The sequence below is a fragment of the Hemitrygon akajei genome, chromosome 1 (genome assembly GCF_048418815.1).
Source record: "Hemitrygon akajei chromosome 1, sHemAka1.3, whole genome shotgun sequence".
NCBI lineage: Eukaryota > Metazoa > Chordata > Chondrichthyes > Myliobatiformes > Dasyatidae > Hemitrygon > Hemitrygon akajei.
In genome coordinates, this window is record NC_133124.1 from 99,610,930 (window position 1) to 99,633,344 (window position 22,415).

The 22,415-nt window shown below is 39.7% G+C and overlaps 1 protein-coding gene across 3 annotated transcripts in view; it reads right to left on the bottom strand.

The window, feature by feature from the left end:
* The window catches only part of LOC140729044 (KH domain-containing, RNA-binding, signal transduction-associated protein 3-like), a 210,130-nt gene that overhangs the window by 104,474 nt on the left and 83,241 nt on the right, over window positions 1–22,415 (bottom strand). For all 3 annotated transcript variants that reach the window (XR_012099244.1, XR_012099240.1, XM_073048328.1), the window contains exons 4-7: window positions 16,229–16,345; window positions 12,880–13,026; window positions 8,591–8,727; window positions 7,099–7,282 (exon numbers count right to left, since the gene is read on the bottom strand). Coding sequence is in view for 1 of the 3 variants with exons in the window: in XM_073048328.1 (XP_072904429.1) it covers window positions 7,099–7,282; window positions 8,591–8,727; window positions 12,880–13,026; window positions 16,229–16,345 (585 nt within the window). In the remaining 2 variants the exon portion in view is untranslated. The remainder of the gene's footprint in view (window positions 1–7,098; window positions 7,283–8,590; window positions 8,728–12,879; window positions 13,027–16,228; window positions 16,346–22,415) is intronic.

Genomic DNA, 22,415 nt, shown 5'->3' on the forward strand with positions numbered 1-22,415 from the left:
TTGAATGTTTTTGTTGTTCTGTGTATCAAAAAGCTTTACTAAAAATAAATTTGTGTTTTAATTTCTACAGTGACAACAACGATTTATTTGTAGAATTCTTTAATTCAAAGGTAATTTACTTGCCAGAAGGTAAATGTGCAAAAAACAGGTCATATAGGGTGAAAATAGCGGTGTTTTAGGATGTTAGGTCAACAATGGGTCAGTTTGAACGCTGATTTTCTTGAACCCGGATTTAGCGCAAACCCGCTTTTTTCACGATGACATTTTATGGACCCAAACAATCGTGTTATAACAATATCTTTCATGACATTTAACTCCCCAAAACACCGCCGAAATCTATTGCCAGTTTGTCTAGATAAGCACAGTACTGCTCTGGGCGAAAAGCATTTTTTTTCCTTGATGGCCTGTAACATTTTGGGAAAGTGCTGGGAAAGTGTGTCAGCCTCCCGTTCTTTCAATTTGAAATCCAAATACCGAGCTTGGCCTTAAATGCATTTACTGCGGTTATCATGTGGGGCAGGCGTCTGTCTTTTCCCATGAGCTCATTGTTAAGTGCATTTAATTTAGGCGTTAGGTCTGTCAGAAACCCTAAATCCAGTAGTCACGCATCAAATGACAGTTCCTCGTTTCTTGTCAACAGAAGAGTCTTTATCTCAGGCAGCAAGTCAACAAATCGTTGCAGCATTTTGCTGTGACTCACCACTGAACATCGGGATCTACTGGGAAAGTCTCAAAGATCAACCGGTCAATCGCGATCGACCGGTTGGCAACCACTAACATAGAGGAAGACTATCAAAGCTTGTCACCGGATTTGAACAAGCTGGTGAAATGGGCTCAAAAATGGCAGATGGAATTTAATGCAACAAGTGTGAGGTGTTGCACTTTGGGAGAACCAACCAGGGTAGGTTTTATACAGTGAACAGTAGGACACCGAATGCAGTTGAACAAAGAGATCTGGGAATACAGGTCCACAATTCCTTGAATGTGGTTCCACAGGTAGATAGGGTAATAAAGAAAGCTTTTGGTACACTGGTCTTTGTTAAATCAACGTATTGAGTACAGCAGTTGGATTGTTATGCTGAAATTATATAAAACTTTATACAAAAGCTTAAGGGGAACATGAAGGGAAACTTATTCACTCAGAGGGTCATGGGAGTATGGAATGAGCTGCCAGCACAAGTAGTCCATGTGAGCTCAATCTCATCATTTAAGTTTAGGTAGAAACTACAATTAGAGGTCAAGGGTGAAAGATGAAATGTTTAAGGGGAACATGAGGAAACTTCTTCACTCAAGAGGGTGGTGAAGGTAGAATGAGCTGCTAGTATAAATAGTGAATGTAGGGTTGATTTTAACATTTAAGAGAAATTTGGATAGGTATATAGATTGCATGGAGGGTTATGGTCCAAGCACAGGTCAATGTGACTATGCAGATTATTGGTTCAGCACAGACTAGATGGGGCCAAGAGCCTGTTTCTGTGCTGTAGTGTTCTATGACTGTGACTCTAAAAGAACACAGTAATGTACACTGGATGAATTCCTTGGTGATAACTATCAGGAACTAATGCAAGTTTTATAGTACTATAGTAGTATCAGTAGTGCTCCAATTTGTTCTGTATTTCAATTAAATAGGTAATTTGTTACTCAGATAGTTGTTTGCCTTTTGTTTTATACCTTTTTGAACATATCCATGAAACTTTAGCTAACTGGGGCAGCTGCTTAATTGATCTAAAATGTACTGGTCCCTATGTGTCCCAATTGACCAGGCTCTTTTGTTTTCTCCCTCCCTTTAGCTGCCTTCATTGATCTATAAACCAGATGGCTCTGTAAACAGTATAATCTGGATAAATCTGGCCTCAACACCATCAGTGATAAATTTCCATTGTTATTTCCATCCCTTCTCCATTCTGCGACCCCAACTTGTTTTTGCACTTCGAAGAATCTTCCCTGAAACACATTTCCAAATTTCTAGTTTGTCTTGTGAGTGTACAACTTGGCTAGGAACATCAAAAATCGTGGGAAGCAAGACCAAGCTGTAAAACAAAACTGATTCTGGAGTTTATAAACTCCAGTTTAGTCAGGGCAGTCAGCTGCAGCCTGATATCATATGGAGCAAATCCAATTGGCTGCAGACTGGTTCCTATGATAGAGTGAATGTCAGATAATAACAAACTTGGTCAGGCACTTCAGTTCAGGAGAGTTAAAACACACTAGTCTTGGATTTTGACCACGACTAGAGGGGGAAAATCCACATTTGTTGCTTTCATTAAATCTTTATTCTTTTAAAGTAAATTATCAAAAATAGATTGGCACCTTCACACACTTGGAGCTGCACCCTTTGACGTTCCTTGGTTATGTAATTGGCATAGATTTTCAAATATATTAAAACATACACAGCATCACAATAGAAGCAAATTACATTGACGAGACTGAATACAATCACAAGATGAACAAAACTAACTGACTGATGTTACCAAAAATGTAGGAATTATTTATACAGTTACAATCCAATTATATGTGCTTCTCTTTCCAAAAATTATGTGGCATTAAAAATCTTACTTGGGTATAGAGGTACTTCCTTACTAATGGAACTTAAAACACTTTATCCCAAGCATCTAGATGTAAAAAAAAATCAACGTTCAAATAGTTCTTAAAACTTGTGTAGTCACTTTTAAATTCTACTGATCTTAAATATGAAAATATACTACATCTTTGCCACATTTTTACTGAAACCATGAAAATCAGTAACTAGTGGGGTACCACAGGGATCAATATTAAGGTCTCCACTATTTACTATCTATGTAGGTGACTTGGATGAAGTTGACAAGTGCGGTGTAACCAAATTTGCTGATGATTTTAAAAAAATGGGTTAGCACATTGAGGATACAGAGCTTGCAAAGGAAGGAATGTTAAGAAAATGGTCAAGTTATCAAATGCAATATAGTGTAGACAAAAATGAGGTCATCCACTTTGGAAGAATGAACGAAAAGCAAATTAGAATTCAAATTTAAACATTTGTGAAATGTTGGGCTCCAATCACATGAATCACAACGCAAGTATGCAGGTACACTGAATAATTGGAAAGGCTGTCCTTTTTATAAGGGGTAAGGAGTATTAAACAGGGAAGTACTGATGTTGCTTTGAGGACACTGACAAAAGTGCACCTGAAGTAGTGCATACTGTTTTGGTCTCTACATTTAAAGAATAATGTACTTGTGCTGAATGTACTTTAAGGTTCACTTGGCTCTTATCTGGGATGAAATTGTAAATGGACAGGCCAAGCTAAAACTCACTGGAGTTCTGAAGAATAAGAGATGAACTGACTGAAACATACAAATTTGATAGGGATTGACAGTGTAGATGTTGGACATTTTTTCTTTAATGGAGTACATAGTTTGAACTAGGATGCATAGTTTAAGAATAAGACATCCATTTCAGATGGAAAAAAGGAGGAATTTGTTTACTATGAGAGTTATTGATTGTATTCAAGGATGTAAGTGACATATTTAAACAAAGGCAACTAAAAGGAACTGAGGAGAGAATAGGAAAGCCCAGCACTATCTTTGAATAGCCATCTCCTCCTGCTCCTTATGCTCTTATTATAATTAGATACATACAAACTATGTTTTGTCCATCTGTCAGTAACAAACAACAGAACAGTACTTATGCATGTGACAAGAAGCTCAACTTTGACTTTGAATCTAGAGATATAGCTTATTTGCCCTAATAGTGTATACGCTGAAAAAAAACCAAAAATTAGCTAGTGCAGCATTTTCTTCAACCCTTCAAAAAGATTTTCACTGTCTTTCTCAAAAAGAGGGTTGTGACATCAGATGAAGGGATTGTAATCAAAGCCATATTTACCCCACGTCCTTCTCACCAACAAATAGTCAAAGAACATTTCTTTCCAACACATATGACTCAACCTTTTGAGGTGGCTGGACTGGAGAGGATGGCTATTGGGGGAGGGTAGAGGAATGGAGTTGAGGGGGGAAAATAAATCAGGCATATTGAATGGTGGAGCAGATTTTACAAGCTCAAAAGCCTAATTCTGTTTCAAAGTACTATGGTCTGAACAACCCATATTAATATCAAACTGCAGCAGTAAATACTATGTTTACTCTGCTAACATCAAGTAGCTGCAGATAATGGTGTTGATGTCTACCTCTTGCTATTCAGCAAATCAGGAAATCAAGAGCCCTCAGGAGAGGGGAGTGAGGAGAGAGGAGTTCATTAGTTAAGGGTGTCCATTGCCAGGAATAATATATGGGCCTGGGAATTTTTCCATGCAGTCATAACCTGTTAAATTCAAATTCTACTTTTGGTAGTAGCATTCTTACTAACAAATCAGGAAACAAATTTGAGATCCCAATCTATAAAAACTGGAGGATGCAGATGCCAGTAATCTAAAACATAACCAGAAAATAATGGAAGAACTCAATTGAACAGGCAGCATCCATTAGAGAGATGGAAACAGTCAATTTTGCAGTTAGTGATTGCTCATCAGAAATTATTAAATATTGACATGGATGCTACCTTACCCACTGAATCCATCATCAAGGAACCCCTCCCCGTGCACCCCCCCCCCCCCCCCCCACAAGCATTTAGGACATGTTCTCTTCTCACTGCAGCCATCAGGAAGGTGGAACAGGAGACTCAGGACTTGCAACACCTGATTCAGGAACAGTTATTACCCCTTAAGGGATAACTTCACTCAATTTCACTTGCCCCATCACTGAAATATTCCCATAATCTATGGACTCACTTACAAAGACTCTTCATCGCATGCTGTTGAGATTTATTGCTTATTTATTATTTTTATTATTTCTTCTCTCTGTTTTTGTATTTGCAGTTCGTTGTGCTTTGCATACTGGTTGTTCGCTCTGTTGGTGTGATCTTTCATTGACTCTATTGTGGTTATTAGATTTATTGAGCATGCCCGCAAGAAAATGGAAAAGAATCTTAGGGTGGTATATGGTGGCATTTATGTATTTTGCTAATATATTAACTTTGAACTTGAAATTTGAAGTTAGAAAGACATCCAATGATATAGCAATTTACATACCCCAGGGCAATGCAAAAGACTTTACACTCAAGTAGTTATGAAGTGAAGTTATTGCTAAAAAGTGTTTATTTATTTATCGATACAAGAATAGGCACTTCCAACCCTTCAAGCCATGTTGCCCCAGCAACCCGCACCAAAAACCCAATTAACACTAATCTAATCACAGGAGCTTTTGGAATGCCCATAATATTTTTCATTATCTTGACTAATATTTATCCATTAATCTCTACCAGTGCAGTGTATTAGCTTATCAATATTACATTGCTATTGTAATATTATGATCATCTTGGCTCACTTCATGCATCTAATGAAATTTCTAACATTGAAATGGGGTAATACAAAAAAATCAGTCTTATATTTAGTTATTTCTCTTTTCAGAACTAAATTACAATGCAGCCCAAGTCCCCAGTTTTTTTTTTAAATCTTAAACTATACCAGAAGGCATGGATTTAAGGTGACAGGAGTTAAATTCAGGGGAAATGTGTGGGGCAATACATAGTGGTGGGTGCCCGGAATGTGCTGCCTGAGGTAATGATGGAAGCAAATATGATAGTGGTGTTCAAGAAGTTCTTAAATAGGCACATGTGTAGGAAACGGAAAGGAAATGACATTCTGTAGGCAGAAGGCAGGCGATTGTGGGTCGCTGAGCCTGCTCTTGTGTTGTGCTGTTCTATAGCCCATATGGTGCATCCTTGAAGATTATTTACCACAAACAACTCTCAGTGGTAGAAGTGTATCAAAGTGCAAACTAAATTATCGAAGTACATATATGTCATCATATACAACCCCGAGATTCATTTTCTTGCAGGCATATTCAGTAAATTGAAGAAACATAATAGAATCAATGGAAGACCACACCAAACAGGACAGGCAAACAACCATTGTGCAAAAGACAAGGAAAAACTGTGCAAATACAAAAGAAATAATAATAAATATTGAGAAAGTAAGATTAAGAGACCTTGACAGGGAATCAATAGGTTGTAGGAACAATTCAATGATGGGGTCAGTGAAGATATCCTCACTGATTCAGGAATCTGATAATGGAAGGGTAATAATTGTTCCTGAACCTGGTAGTTTGAATCCTGAGGCTCCTGTACTTTCTTCCTGATGGCAGCACGGAGAACAGAGCAAGATAGGGGTCCTTGATGATGGATGCTGCTTTCCTGTGACAGTGCTCCATGTAAATGTGCTCAATGGTGGGGAGGATTTTACCTGTGAAGGACTGCTTTTTCTACTGTTTGTCGGATTTTCCATTCAAGGGCATTGTTGTTTTCATACCAGGCCGTGATGCAACCAGTCACTATACTCTCCAGCACACATCTATAAAAGTTTGTCAAAGTTTTAGATGTCTTGCTGAATTTTTCCAAACCTCTAAGGAAGTAGAGGCACTGCCATGCTTTCTTCGCAATTGCACTTACATGCTGGGCCAAGGACTAGCCAAACTTCAATGCCTGTATTGTACGATTTTTACCAGTATCTTAGGATATAGGATATTTAATTACTGTGGGAATATCTAAACATTTAAATTTAAACATGGAAACTCAAAGGGTCGAGTACTTTCTGAATTAATTGACTTATAACATTTTTTAAAAGTTGCAAATGATTAGCTGCTCATTAATGTTTTTTTTAAAAGAAAAGTGAGCTCAATTCACCAGCAATCTTCCCAAAGTATAAAATGAGAAAGCAGTTCTTAAAAACTTAGTGCCTGTTAGCAGATGAAATTGGTCACAATGGAGATGTTCTTCCATGCAAATCAGGCATTCTAGATGAGAAGAATCTGAGGCACATTCAGCAATCATACAGCGCTTTCTTCTCGTCCCTATTAAGGTTATGGCAATACAGTTTATATTTTTCCTGTTTAAACTGATTCGTCCACTTTATTATTCTAAAATGTTGTCAAACTGGGGAGAGGCTCATGATGCATTTTGTTATTATTGCTAAGCAATTAATCTTTTATAAGATTACTGACTCCCTGTTAGATGTTTACAGCTTATTTACAATCTTCATTCCATTATCACACAAAGTGATTTACTTACATATTCCCCATATGCAGAATCTTGTACAGGGGGTGGTGGTGGTCTATAACCTGCTGCTCCTCTTGCTCTTGGTGCAGGAACTCCTCGTCCTCTAGATCCAGGACCTCGACCAGGAGGTGCTCCTCTGGGAACAGGCCCTGATCGTGGAACTGCAGATGTGGGGGGAGGAACTCCACCACGACCTCTGATAATGGCACAAAAAGGAAGAGCCATTAAAAGAAAGCAAACACAAACAACTTATCAATTTCTCAAACTCCTGGTAACTGTCCCCCCTTCACCATTCCCATCTCTCACCTTATCTCCGTATCTGCCCATCACCTCCATCTGGTGCACCATTCCCCTTCCCTTTCTTCTATGATCTTCTACCCTCTCCTCTCAGATTCCACCTTCTCCAGCCATTTCCTTTGCCAACTTTACCTGACCCCTCCCCTCTCCAGGTTTCACCTATCACCTACTACCTTGAACTTACTCCTCCCCTCCACCCACCGTCTTGCTCTAACTTCCTATCTTTTTTTCTAGTCCTGATGAAGGGTCTCAGGCTGAAATATTAACCATTTATTCTTTTCTATAGATGCTTCTGGTCTGCTGAGTTCCGCCAACATTTTATGTGTGTTGCACACTTTCTTCTCATTTGCTCCACTTCCCATAAAAAACATAGTGAAATTCAACACTTTCTGCTTCTTACTATATATATATATAAAACCTTTCCTCCTTTATTATCATGCTTCTACACTGCCATCAACACAGGTAATTCTAAACTTCTCCTTCCTGTGTATTACTGGCTCAACCACCCTTTGCTTCCCTTTCCCTATCAGTAGCTTACTGAGAAAAAGAGTTTGGTTTAAAGGAGACCAATATTCGGAACATTTAGTATTTTTATAAGCTTCAATTAGTCTTAAAAGTATATTCCCCAACAATGTTCACAACTTACTGTAAATCATTCATGCAACATCAGTCTTCGTAGTTTTTTTAGTTACAGAATCAAGGTTGTACAGTACAAAAACATGCACCTTGGCCCACTACTTTGTCTATATTAATCTTGCCTGCTTGCACCAATTCCCTAATCTGCTAAGCCTTACTCATTCAAGTACCTTGCAAGATGTTCCTTATATTTTATTGCTTTATCTGCCTCCATCTTGAGGAGAAAGGCAAGTGAAGTTTATCGACAAACAGGCTACCAAGCATAGTGATGGAAACAGATATGATAATGACATTTAAGAAAGTGATTATAACATATTCACCTGTCTAAATGAATATGCAATGGGAATAGGAAAATATGATCAGGCACAGGCAGAAGCAGTTTAGTTTAATTCAGCATTGTGTTTGGTACAGGCAGTGGGCCAGGGTCTTTCCCTGTGCTGTTCCAAGTTTTATGTAAAATTTAATATTGATGAACAGTTAAAACATCTGAGAATGTATAACTGATTCTGAAATTAAGTTAAAAGTCAGCATGTCACAAGCTATACTACTAGACTAATATATTTATTCACACCTGGTTAAAGCTGGAACAATTGCTCCTCGGCCCCGTACAGGTTTCCCCCGAACCGATGGAGTTTCTGGACTTTCTGGTGTACCATTCAGGTATGACAATTCCTGAAGCTGCTGTTGTCTAATTTCATCATTGTAATCCTGAAAACAAAGACACACACACATTATGAATATTATTACTTTAGAAAAGTAACTCAAGATAGTAATGGGCAAGCTTTTCTTAAAAACCTGTTTCAGATCCAATTTCGTTCTTTAAGACCACTTATTTCCACTTTTGTGGTGTCAGCAGTTCACCTCCTCAAGTGCTCCCTAGTAACTTTGTTATATTAGGCTACAGTATTCCAGCACTAGGCTTATGCGCCCTTTGTTCTATTTTCCATACACTTAAGGTTATCCAAAACTGCTGTTCACTTCCTAACTTGCACCAAGTTCTACTCATCTATCATGAATATTAAGGAAACCAAGAAACAACAGTTTAGTGATTCTATGGTAAAAGATTGAGGAAAGTGATTCTAAGATAAAAGATCAGCCATGATCTTACTGAATGGAGGATAAGATACAAGGAGACAGATGGCCATCTTTAATATCTCTATTTTTCCCTTTCAGGGTTCTTTTGAAGACGTTGACCTGGAGTTACACACTGACTACAGTTCTTTGCGGGAATGGGAACCGCTCTCAGGGTTTCATGCCTGTCTGTCATTCAGCACGCCAAGGGCTCAGCCTAAGTGCACAGCTCATCTTTGGAGGGCTGAAACCTTGTGGGTCTGGAGACGGGCCTATCAGTGTCCGGGCAGGAGATCGGTTTGTCATGGGAGATGGAAGATCTAAGGCTATGTGCCCAGAGACCCCAGATCTTTGGGCACAGAGCTTGAAAAAAGCAACGCAATGGACTTTTAACATCATAAACCAGCAAGCTGTTTGTTATGTCAACCCTCGAGCTGTGAAATGGAGACACCTCCGAGAGAGAAAGCCCGTGGTATGTCAAATACCTGGTTTACAAGTAGTCTTTGGGGTAACTGCAAGTCTGTGTCTTTGCTATTGCTTTGCTCATGATCGAGTGCTCAGTGGTGGGTGCCGATACTATTTTTTTGCCGGTGGGGGGAGGGTGCATCATCGCCTGCTGCCGCTTACTCATGGGAGGGAGGGATATTTTGGGGTTCTAACATTTAATTGTTAGTCATTCTTTGGGACACTCTTCTGTTTTTCGTGGATGGTTGTGAAGAAAGACCATTTCAGGATGTAAATTGTATACATTTCTCTGACAATAAATGTACCTTTAAAATCTTTGAATCCTCTTTCTACCCTTTCCTTTGCTTGTATTCTTATACTTGGTTATCTGTACTGCCTCTCAGTTAAGCAGCACTAAAACATAAAAATTCTTATTTTTCAAATTCCTTCTCTTCCCACCACTTCTTCCCATCTTTAATGTCCTCTAGCCCCATAACTAAGATATCTGTGCACTCACTACAAAGGCCCCTTCAGGATGGTGTGTGCAAAGGAGGAAGAATCAGATTCATTTATTTCATATTTCCGGCGACTTCTAGTCAAAATGGTACTAAGCTACAGTCTCTGATGAAGTCGTGGCTCAGACAGTTGTTGGTTTTTTAAAGGTTTATAGGGATAGCTTTGGGAAGAGATGGGAATTAGGAGTCTGCTTAGGGTTTAGGGACTGGGATGTGGCAAGTTAGAATTCAGGCCTGAGTCTAGATCATGATTCTGCGGTCAAAATCCAGTGACATGGACATGGGATAAAGGATATCAATGGTCAAATATCAGGCCGGTAGACCAATGAAGGGCTGGTAGTCCTCCAGGTCAACGGGTTCCCAGGATCAGGTTCCATGTAGGAAAGAGGAACACTAGCCGGTTCCCCCTAGGTATGCAAATCAGTGAGTCTGGAGTTCAAAGATTGGAATTCGTGGTCCTCATCTGTCATTGGCAAGTCATGGGGTCAAAACCAAAGATCAAGGCCCTTGGGTTGATCGGAAGCCCAGAAGATGAGGCCTGAGATCTGCACCACTGCAGAAGTTCAAAGCTCAATGTACACAAATCTAATGGAGGCTGGAGACTGCCTGTCCTGGAGTTGGAGGACTGTCTGTGTGTGGGTTGTTGGGTGGGAGGGAGAGGAAAGAATGGGGCTTGTTTTGCTACCGTTGTTCTGTTGTTGTTGCTGCCGCTGCATGTGCTGTTCTGTTAACATTCAGCCTCAGTATGCTGGTGCTGGTATGTGTGGGCAACACTTGCTGGCTGCCCTCAGCACTGCATTAGCTTGTGTTTGTTCTAATGCAAATGACACATTTTACAGTATGTTTTGATACACATATGATAAATGAAACTGAAATATGATCTGATGGGTCATATTCACTTAACATTTGTCACACGGAGGTGTAATTGCCATTTAAACACTGTAATATGGCTGACTATACCGGTTAATTTCTAATAATGGTTTAAAAATTTCCAAATGGCACCTGCAGAAAGAACTTTGAGGAAAAGATGGGCTTTGAGGAATGCCTTCTGCACCATACACAGGTGGTCTGAAAACATAAGAATGCTTTTGTCTGTCTTCTTGTCGTACAGGAACCCAAGCCAATTAATTAAACTGGAAATTGGACAATGAACTTATAGAAAGTAAACTCTAAATAACCTAATTCCCTTTGTTTCACCCACGTCTTCCCTCACTTTCTCTACTACTCAGACAAACTTAAATTTCTCCCTTTCATAGTTTTGTAGAAGGACCTCAGACTTGAAAGTTAATTTCTCTTTCCATTGATGATACTTGACTGGTGATGTTTTTCCACATTAAAAACTGAGAGCATACCAGTCTGAATATTCATCCAACCATCACCATCCTGCCTTTCCCCATACACTCAAAATTTCATACTCTGGGTTTTTCCTCTTGAAACCCATCAGTCTTTTTGACCTAATATTTTCAGCAACCACATTTTGTGTGAAGGCTTTGGAGCTTTTTTCTCCATTGACTACATAGATGAATTCTTAGCCAGCCATACACTCCTTCACTGCCACTGGCATCAACTGCAGACGATTTCATTTAATCATTTTTTCTGGAACAGTGGTGGCCGACATATGCATATTTGCATCATATAATGGAGTGGCTATGATCAGAAGCAAGCTTTTTCATAATTCCTTTCAGATCTAATGGCTTTATTTCATACTGATAAACCAAAATCAAGGAATAAAACAGCTAGGTAATGTGGAAAGGTTGATCAGAGAAACTAATCGTCTTCCTTTTTTTAAAAATCATTAATAATACTGGAATCATTGAGAACAAGAAGCAACACTTCTTGCCAAGTTTATCCTCAACACGAAACACAAAGTATACTGCAGATGCTGTGGTCAGATCAACACATACAAACAAGCTGGATGAACTCAGCAGGTTGGGCAGCAGCCGTTGAAACGAGCAGTCAACGTTTTGGGCCGAGATCCTTCGTCAGGACTGAAGGAGGGGGTAGGGGTCTTTATGGGGCCCCTCCCCCTCCTTCTTCAGTCCTGACGAAGGGTCTCGGCCCGAAACATTGACTGCTCCTTTCAACGGCTGCTGCCCAACCTACTGAGTTCCTCCAGCTTGTTTGTATGTGTTGATTTATCCTCAACACTGGTGCCCTACATGGCTGTGTCTTCAGCCTCCTGCTCTACACTTTATGTAACCTATCCTGATCAAACCACATGGATGCCCAGAAAACTCACTAAAGAAGCTTGTCATGCCTCCTTTCACCCTCACCTATTTTTACCAATATTCCAGATAAATCACAGGTTTGTATGGTATCTGCTCTGTTACTGACTACAAGAAACTGCCGAAAGTTGCAGGCACAGCTCAGCAAATCACGGAAACCAGGCTCCCACTATGGACTCTGTTTACGTTTCTTGTTGCTTAGGTAAAGAACATGACATAACCAGAACCTCCCAACATGACATTCTCTTCTTCCTTCTCCCATCAGCAGGAAATTTAAAAATCCTGAAAGCACATGTCAACTGGCTCACGAATAATTTAAAAACTATTAAACAGATGTAAAATAGCAACCAACAAAGATGTCCTTATTCTGCACCTATTTAGCTAGCCATCCACTTTTCTTTTGTACAGACCTATTAGTTTGCACTTAATCGTATTGTAATCAAACAGGCCTGATGGAATAGGTCTGTTCCTAAAGGGAATACCCTTCTTGTTTGTTGAACCGAATTAAATTTTTATAGCTCTCAAATACTTTTAGAGTTATGTGCTCAAATCACAATAATCAAAACAAAAATAAAATTAATGAGAATATCAATTTAAATACCAACCGGTATGAGGAATTTCTTTACTTCCTCTAGAGCATGTCCCATTCTAGCATAGGCCTCTGATGGTGGCGCAAATACTTCAATCAGTACATGCAAATCCTCATTAAGATGTGCATATTTAGATTCACCACTCTTCCGTAATTCCTCTTCCTGATAAGTTGGAGACATAGAAGAGAAAAAAATAATTTTCAAATGTCGGGTGAAGATTCTTCAGAATAACTGCTGACCACACTCCTTTCACACTAGCCTTTTATTTATTAAATTTTGGTATGTATATTGCAGCTGTCATTCTGCACTCTCCACATCACTTACATTTTTTAGCAATAGCACCTGAAAGTTACTTGTTAGATGCATCCCTTTTATAATGAAAATGAATTTTAGAAAAGTGGAAAAACAATTAACTTAAATATACAAATATTTAGCAATTTGAAAACATTGAATGGCACAATATAGAAAGAGACTACTTGGGTACTGCACCCAAATTGGGACTGTTTACCAAATAATTTAAAGGGAAAGATACATTTTTCTGCCTCTAGTCAATCACAATATTTTCTCAATAAAACTGCGACTGCATCTAAAAGTACAATCTTGTTAGTGATATCCAAGAAACGCATTGAATATTTCTTCACAGAATGTTTGGATACAAAAGACTTTTCCAGCTGTTGAAACAACCTGCACAACCCTAAACATCACCTCAGTATAGCAATACTATGACCACTGCACACCAAGGGAAATTACATTTTTGTTCTAATTGGCTTCTTTCTTGTCAAAAATTGTGTAAATTATTGTTTTTTTTCTTATGAATGTTGTGTATCTGATTCTACGTGATGTCTGTGACACTGCTGCAAGTAATTTTTTCATTGCACCTGTGCATAAAATCCACTTCAACTTTGAGAATATAGACTCTGGTAGGCATCAGTAGTTCAACTCCTACGTACTATGGCAACATCCTTGCAACAGTCACACACAGCAGAGGAACAGTCCCTTCAGCCCACAATGCCCATGCCAACCATATATTACTTGTTAACCGGGTGCTTCCAGTTAAAGCAAGATCCTAAAATGCTCAATTCTGACAGTGAAATTATCAAAACTAAGCTGCCCAAAAATGAGTGTCACACATTTGATTTCAACACACATTTATTACACACCTGTGAAAGCTGCTAATAATCTTACTTCACAAAGTACTATATTGAATTCTGCAGCATCTTTAATTTGGAATCTAGATAACAAATACTAACCAGATATTTACCTTGGAAAATTTAGCAGTAAACCCCAGCTGCTCCTTTATCCAACTGATAGAGGCTTAACCTGACTGGAAGTTTTCCTGAAAAGAACTAGACTCACCGAGCTTGTGAAGCAATTGGTACCCTTTTTTAAAAAAAATACAAGTACACTTCTTCAGAAGTCTTTGTAACACTTATTTGCAAAAAAATTGCATAATTTCCCCTTTGGGTGATAATTGGGTGTAATGGACAGTTAGAAACCTGACATTCACTAACAGGAGACATCTTATCTCTACTGATAAAATATTCACCACTAAATAATTTCATCTCAAGGGAACTAGAGATGGGCAATTAAATGCTGGGTCAGCCTGCAAAGCTAATATCCTTGAGTAAATGTTTTAAAAGCCTTCAGCTTCCCAGCCTAGCTTGAGAAAACTCCAAACGGCATGTGAGTCACTTTGCTAGCAGTCTATTCAATCAGAAGGCAGTAAACCCTTTGAATTGTCATGGGTTGTGAATCTTTCTTGATCGATCAGTGTTACAATGGCTGTAATCCAAAAACCACCATGTCTGACCTTATTGGAATTTATAGTCTATATCTATTCCAATCTGAAAAATTGCCCTGATTCAAAGACAGGGTTCACTCGGTCCTCAAGTTTCACTCTACTAGCTGCTGCATCCAGTAAGTTATCATTCACCACTTCAGCCAGCTGCACTGAGATCTTACACGTCACATCTTCCCCCTTGGCATCAATTTCTGCTTTCTGCAGGGATCACCCTTTCTGCGATTGCTTAGTCACTCAGTCCTAACCATACATCCCTCCCGGTGTGGCCTTTTATATATTGGTGAGACCCGACGCAGACTGGGAGACCGTTTCGCTGAACACCTACACTCTGTCCGCCAGAGAAAGCAGGATCTCCCACTGGCCACACATTTTAATTCCACTTCCCATTCCCATTCTGATATGTCTATCCATGGCCTCCTCTACTGTCAAGATGAAGCCACACTCAGGTTGAAGGAAGAATACCTTATATACCGGCTGGGTAGCCTCCAACCTGATGGCATGAACATTGACTTCTCTAACTTCCGTTAATGCCACTCCTCCCCTTCTTACCCCATCCCTGATATATTTAGCTTATTTTGTTTTTTTTTGTTTTTTCTCCCCCTCCCTTTTTTCTTTCTCTCTCTGCCCATCACTCTTTGTGGTGAACTACATATACCAGTGTGGTTTGCTCCCAACAGACCCCTGCTGACTGCTCCTGTGGCTCCTCCCACAAACCCCTGTATAAAGGCGAATGAGGCCTGAGGCCGGCCCTCATTCTCCAGGATGTTGTGTTGTTCACTCTTCCAGTCAATAAAAGCCGATATCTCACTTCTTATGTCTCAGAGTGAGTTATTGATGGTGCATCACTCTTCCTGTTCTCCATCTCCCTCTGGTGCTCCCCTCCCCCTTCCTTTCTCCCTAGGCCTCCCGTTCCCATGATCCTTTCCCTTCTCTAGCTCTGTATCCCTTTTGCCAATCACCTTTCCAGCTCTCAGCTTCACTCCACCCCCTCCGGTCTTCTCCTATCATTTCGCATTTTCCCCTCCCCCTCCTACTTTCAAATCTCTTACTATCTTTCCTTTCAGTTAGTCCTGACGAAGGGTCTCGGCCTGAAACGTCAACAGTGCTTCTCCTTATAGATGCTGCCTGGTCTGCTGCATTCCACTATCACTAATAATGTTAGGTCTCCCTACAAGTGATAATGCTTTCATAAAATACTGTAATGTCAACAGCATTATCATTTGAACAACTAAAGAAATAAGTGACCATGTGGTACAAGAACACGCTAAGGCTATTATGTTTAATTTCTTGCAATGGGTTGATTTTTAAATTTGATTCTCATGGTGATACTCAATTTTCAAATTTTGTGCATGCAAGTTTAAATCAAATACCATGGGCTATAATCTTGAAAAGCAGCTATAGGGATTTTTTTTTTTTTAAAAAACATAGTATGAATTATTCTTTCCCACTGTAAACATACTCATTTATAATGAGCCAAGAGACACTGGTATGAGGATAAGAGGAACAAAGCTGAACAAGCTGAACTAACATTGTCGTTCTGTGCTACATATTTTTGAATCTTACCTTGGCTTTGTCTCGCATGGATCCTTTACCCAAAATGGACATTTTTGTCAGTGTTTCTTCCTGTAATCTCTTCAAAGAATTACCACGTGGGCCCAAAAGCTTACCAACAAAGTTAAACTACAAGCAATGAAAAATTTTTTTTAAGACAATCACTGAAGAATAGTCCAAGCTTCATTTATTAACTATAACAAACTCTAGTTTCTCTATACAAAATAACAAACCTCAAAACTACTTGTTACAAGTTACTGTTGTTATCTTTGTTTTGACATTTCACCCACTTTACTGCATCACTTCTATATGTGAGAATTTTGTAAAATAATCACACGGGCAAGGAAAAAAGTTCCAATCATGTAATCTTTTTTAACATCAGCTCAGAGCAAAATCTACTTTAATATATTTTACTATAATGCAGTTTTTGCTATCATTATGCAACCAATAAATCTCAATAGTGGATTACGCATAGTTGTACAGGAGCTTCAAAGATTGAATAACCATTCCTCACTCTTAAGAAATCTTTTAGCTTCTACATACTGGCTTCAAATTTTATACTTTAATAGGACTGGTGTTACTATTAGACCATATGATTATTTTATACAAACTACACTAACATTTGCATACTATTTTATACACATTTCTTAGAAAGAAAATAATCAAATGCAATTAAATTACATTTCAAATTTAGTTGCTGCCCGTTGTAACATCATGCAGGTGACTCTTCCATGCATTACTAAACAAATTGTTTCAATATCCAGAATTCTCCAATCACATTTTTAATAAATATTACATGGTGACATAATTTGAAATATTCTGCAGGAAAAGGATAGTACCTAGAAAGCTACATTCAACGTACATCAGTTGAACAGAAGCCTATCACAGATCGGGATTCTTTATCAAGGGCAAGTAAACCGGCCACTGTTGGAGTGGAGTGTTAGAGGAATCTGAGGCTTTAATTCCTTGAGGCTTCAGCGTGGACAGGCTTGAGTCAGAGAAGGCAAAAAGATAGAGTTTTTTTCTTACCTTATTTATTGTTATGGATGTACAGTTAGAGCAGTAGGGATGCAAGACAGGATATTTGAACGGTCCTCTTGCAGGATGCAAGGTGGCCAGTGTTGAGTTCACCGGCAAGTGCATCCAACTGCAGCTTCTAACAATCTGAGTTAAGGAGTTGGAGCTAAAACTGAATGAATTGCGATCATTCAGGAGGCCAAGGGGTGATAGGCATATAGAGAGGCAGTTCCATCAAAGGTGCAGAACATAGGAAACTAGGTGACAGGAGAGTGAAAGGGGTTAAACAGCCAGTGCAGAACACCCGAATACTTCTGTGGCCAACCCCCTCAACAACATGTCAAACTCTTTGGATACTATGGGTGGGGGGTGATCTGACTAGCAAAGGAAAGTCACATAGGTCAGGACACTAGCACTGAGTCTGTCTCTGTGGCTCAGAAGGGAGGAGGCAACCTGTGATATTAAGAGTATTCATTACTCAGAGTAACAGAAAGGACGTTTTGTGGACGAGAACAAGATACCCAAATGGTATGCTGTCTCCTGGGTACCAGTGTCAAGAACATCTCAGAATGACTCCTCAGCCTTCTTAAGTAGGAGAGTTAACAGCCAGAGGTCATGGTCCAATGACACTGGTAGGAAGAGGCATGAGGTTCTGCAAAGTGAGTTCAGGGAGTCAGGTGTTAAGTTAAAGGGCAGGAACCCCAGAATTGTGATCTCAAGACTGCTACCCATATCATGAGCTAGTGAGGCCAGCAATAAGCAAATCATACAGTTCAACATGTAGCTAAGCAGATGGTGTAGGAGGAGGGCTTCTGATGTTTGGATTATTGGGTACTCTTCCAGAGAAGGTGGGAGCTGCACAGAATAGTCTGTTTGCACATAAACTGGAGGGGGACTAATATCCTAGTGGGAAAGTCTGCTAGTATTGTATGGGGGAAGGGTTCAACTAAAGTTGTAGGGGGATGGGAACCAGAATGTCAGAACATATAGTGGAGTGGTTATGGAGATATACTGTTAAGACCTCAAAGTTAGGAATCAAAAAGTTGAACATAGTACAACCAATGTTCTGAGCTGCGTATATTTCAATGCAAGGACTATTGTAGGAAAGGCAGATGAAATCAGGGCATGGATCAACACATGGAATTATGATATTGTGGCCATTAGTGAGACTTGGTTGCAGGAGAGGCAGGACTGGCAGCTTTATTCCAGGGTTCCATTGCTTTAGACACAACAAGTCGAAAGGGATTAAAGGGGGAGTGTAGTGTAACTAGTCAGGGAAAATGCTCAGTCAGGTCAGACTAGTGAGATTTTATGGGTGGAACTGAAGAATAAGAAAGGCATGATCACGCTAATGAGGCTTCATTATAGACCATCCAATAGTCCATGGAATTTAGAGGAACAAAATTTGTAGAGAGATCGCAGACTGTTGTAAGAAACCTAAGACTGTGATAGTATAGTAGGCGATTTTAACTTTCCACATATTCACTGGGACTTCCATACTGTAAAAGGAGTAGATGGGACAGAGTTTGTCAAATATGTTTCCTTAATCAGTACATATAAGTCATGAGACAGAGATATAAGAATGAGACAGGGCAGGTGACAGAAGTTTGTGCAAGGGAAAATGCCATTAGCTTCAAGGTAGTTATAGAAAAGGACAGGTCTGGTCCTCAGGTTGGAGTATAAGAAATGCAAGAGAATACAAAGAGGAAATCAGGAGGACTAAAAGAAGGCATAAGGTTGCCCTAGCAGAAAAGATGAAAGAGAATCTTAAGGGCTTCTACCAATATGTTAACAGTAAAAGGATTGCAAAGGACGAAATTGGTCTTCCAGAAAACCAAAATGGTAATCTATGCGTGGAGCCAAGATACGGGGGAAGATCGTAAATGGATCTTTTGCATCTATATTTACTCTGGAGATGGACACCGTATCTATAGAAATGAGGGAAAGCAGGAGTGAGCTCATGGACCTTATACATATTATAGCAGAGAACGTGTTTGCTGTCCTGAGTCAAATTAAGGTAACAATGGTGAAAGGACTTGGCTCCAGGGGGAGCCCAAGTGCTGGACACAGGCACTGAGGCAGGATTGAGAAGCGTTAGCACAGTAGCAAGCGTGGAATAGGTATCCAGGAGAGTTGACACAGAGACAAGGTTCACGTAGAGAATCCAGGAAAACAATGCAGAACTTAGAACTGACAGTCATAAAGAACCATGAAACGAAGTTACTCATACAAGAGTCGACCAACAAACTATCAACTCCTTGTTGTGATTATAAGGTTTTTATCCTACATTTGCTGATAGAAGGCAGGTGTGTGTAATTAGTGGAACTGGGAATGACTGGAAATTAGACGAGGGGATTAAAGCCCAATTACTGAGGTAATAGCAAGGTGGGGAATTGCCAGACGAGACCATGACATACAAAATTCACACGGCCTGTCAAGGTGTTCCCTCAGACCCTGTCAGAGGCAAGTGCAGAAATTGCAGGGATCCTAACAGAGATATTTAAATCACCTTGGGCAATAGTTGAGGTACCAGAGGATTAGAAAATAGCTAATGCTCCGCTGTTTAAGAAAGGCTGCAAGAATAAACCAGGCAATTTGTGCCCAATGAGCCTGACATCATGGGAAAGTTATTGTAAGGATTTTTAAGGGACCAGATATACGAACATTTGGATAGACAGGGGATAGACAGTGTGGCTTTGTACATGGCAAGTCACGTCTAACCAATCTTACAGCATTTTTCCGAGGAAGTTACCTGGAAAGTTGAAGGCAAGGCAATGGACATTGTCTGCATGGACTTCAGCAAGGCATCTGACAATGTTCCACATGGGAAATTGGTCAAGAAGGTTGAGTTGCTTAGCATTCAAGATGAGGTAGTAAATTGGATTACAGATTGGCTTTGCAGCAGAAGCTAGAGATGGTTGCCCCTCTGACTGCAGGTCTTTGCCTAGTGGAGTGTTGCATAGATCAGTGCTGGGTCCATTGTTGTTTGTTATCTATATCAACAATCTGGGTGATAATGTGATAAAATGGATGAGCAAAGATGTAGATGACACCAAGATTGGAGAAGTGGACAGTGAGGAATACTCTCAAAAGCTTGCAGTGCAATTTGGATCGGCTGAAGAATGGTAGATGGAATTTAATGCAGACAAGTATGAGGTGTTGTACATTGCCACACCTCACACATGTCACACCTGTGTTAAGGCCTACACTGATTGGAGGACCAACCAGGTAGGTCTTACACAGTGAGTGGTAGGACATCAAGTGTGGAAGAACAAAGGGATCTGGGAATTCAGATCCATAATTCATTGAAAATGGCGACACAGATAGATAAGAGTTGTAAAGAAAGCTTTTGACATATTGGTCTTCATAAGTACAGGAGCTGGGACGTTTTGTTGATGCTGTACAAGCCATTGGGGAGGCCTAATTTGGAGTACTGTGTGCAGTTTTGGTCACCTACCTACAGGAAAGATGCAAGTAAGATAGAAACAGTTTCAAGAAAATTTATAAAAATATTATTGGGTCTGGAGGACCTGAGTCACAAGGAAAGATTGAATAAGTTAAGGCTTTATTCCCTAGAACTCAGAAGACTGAAGGAGGTGTACACAATTATGAGGGATATAAATAGGGTAAATACAAGCAGGGCTTTTGGACTGAAGTTGGGACAACTAGAGGTCATGGGTTAAGGGTGAAAGGTTTAGTGGAACATGAGGAGGAAATTTCTTCAGAGGGTGAACTTAACACAATTGCAATGTAAAGGCCAGAAATAACTTCATATAGATCAGTAATATATCTAAATTTTTGATACATAGAACACTATAAGTTTTTTTGTCTAAGCAATTCTCATGTAACCCACAAACACTCGCCCCCCCCCCCCCCCACCACCCAATTTAATACCAGATGGCTGGGAATATACTATGCTGCTGTCCTTGATTTTAATCACAGAGCAGAATTGCACTTGGAAGCACTGAATAGGGAGGGACAGCCTGCTTGGCTTTGTTCAGAGGAAATGACATTTTTGAAGAGGTGAACAAGAGGATTGATCAGAGCAGTGCAACTGTCATCTACATGTATTTCAGCAAAACCTTTGACAAAGTCTTTTGAGGCAGGCTGATCCAAAAGGTTAGAACACTAGATTCAAGGTAAGCTAGTCAAATGGATGCAAAATTGGCTTGGTGACAGCAGAAGGCTACATTTCAGTTTGGAGGTCTATGACCAGTGGATTGGTGATGGGTCCATTGTTGTTTGTCACATATATTAAGAACTTTAATGAGAAGGTAGGTGGCAGATCAGACCAAAATTAATGGCGCAGTGAAGGTTATCCAAGGTTACAACAGAAGAATGGGCAACAAAAATAGCAAATGGAATTTAACTCAGACAAGTGCAAAGTGATGCATTTTTCGAAGTTAAATCAGGCCCTAGGAAGTCTTAGTTTACGGATAAATCTGGGGTACAAGTATATAGTTTTCTGAAAGTACAACATGAGTGAAGAGAGTGATGAAGTCAGTATATGACTGAAGGCATAAGAGTTGGGCATCAAGTTACAGATGTACAAAACATTGTTTTGACCGCAATTGGGACTGGTATGTGCAGTTCCGGTTGCCATACTATTGGAAGGATGTGATGAAGGTAGAAAGATCAAGAAAAGGTGTTTCATTCAGGAATGTTTCCTGGGCTGAAGGCATGAGTTATGAGGAGAGATTGGACAGCTTGCAACTTCACCCATGCCCAATGTAACAAAGGAAGTCGAGGGATAACCATATAAGTTGCATTCCCATCCCACCCCAAAGATAGGGGTAAAACTGGAAGGCTAAAGTCCAAAGCAAAAAGAGAAGAAATTAAAGAGGACTCGGGGAGCAAGGATTTCCCCCTACACAGGTCATTGCAATATGGAATTATGGAATAGGCTGCCAGTATCAGAAGATGCAATTATAAACATTTTAAAATTGTCAGTTAGGTACAAGCCTATGAAAGGTTATAAAAGGTCATGGGATTAGCATCTTGGTCAGCATAGATGAATTAGGTTAATTTTTCCTGCAAGCTATATAATCCCTAGTTCAGCGAATAACCACATACACATATTAGGAAGAGTGAGTGAACTCGGCTCCTTAAAAGGGTTAGCTTTTTTAAATTTGATCACGATACGAGTCCCACTATTATAAACTGTTCTATTTACTCTTCAGCT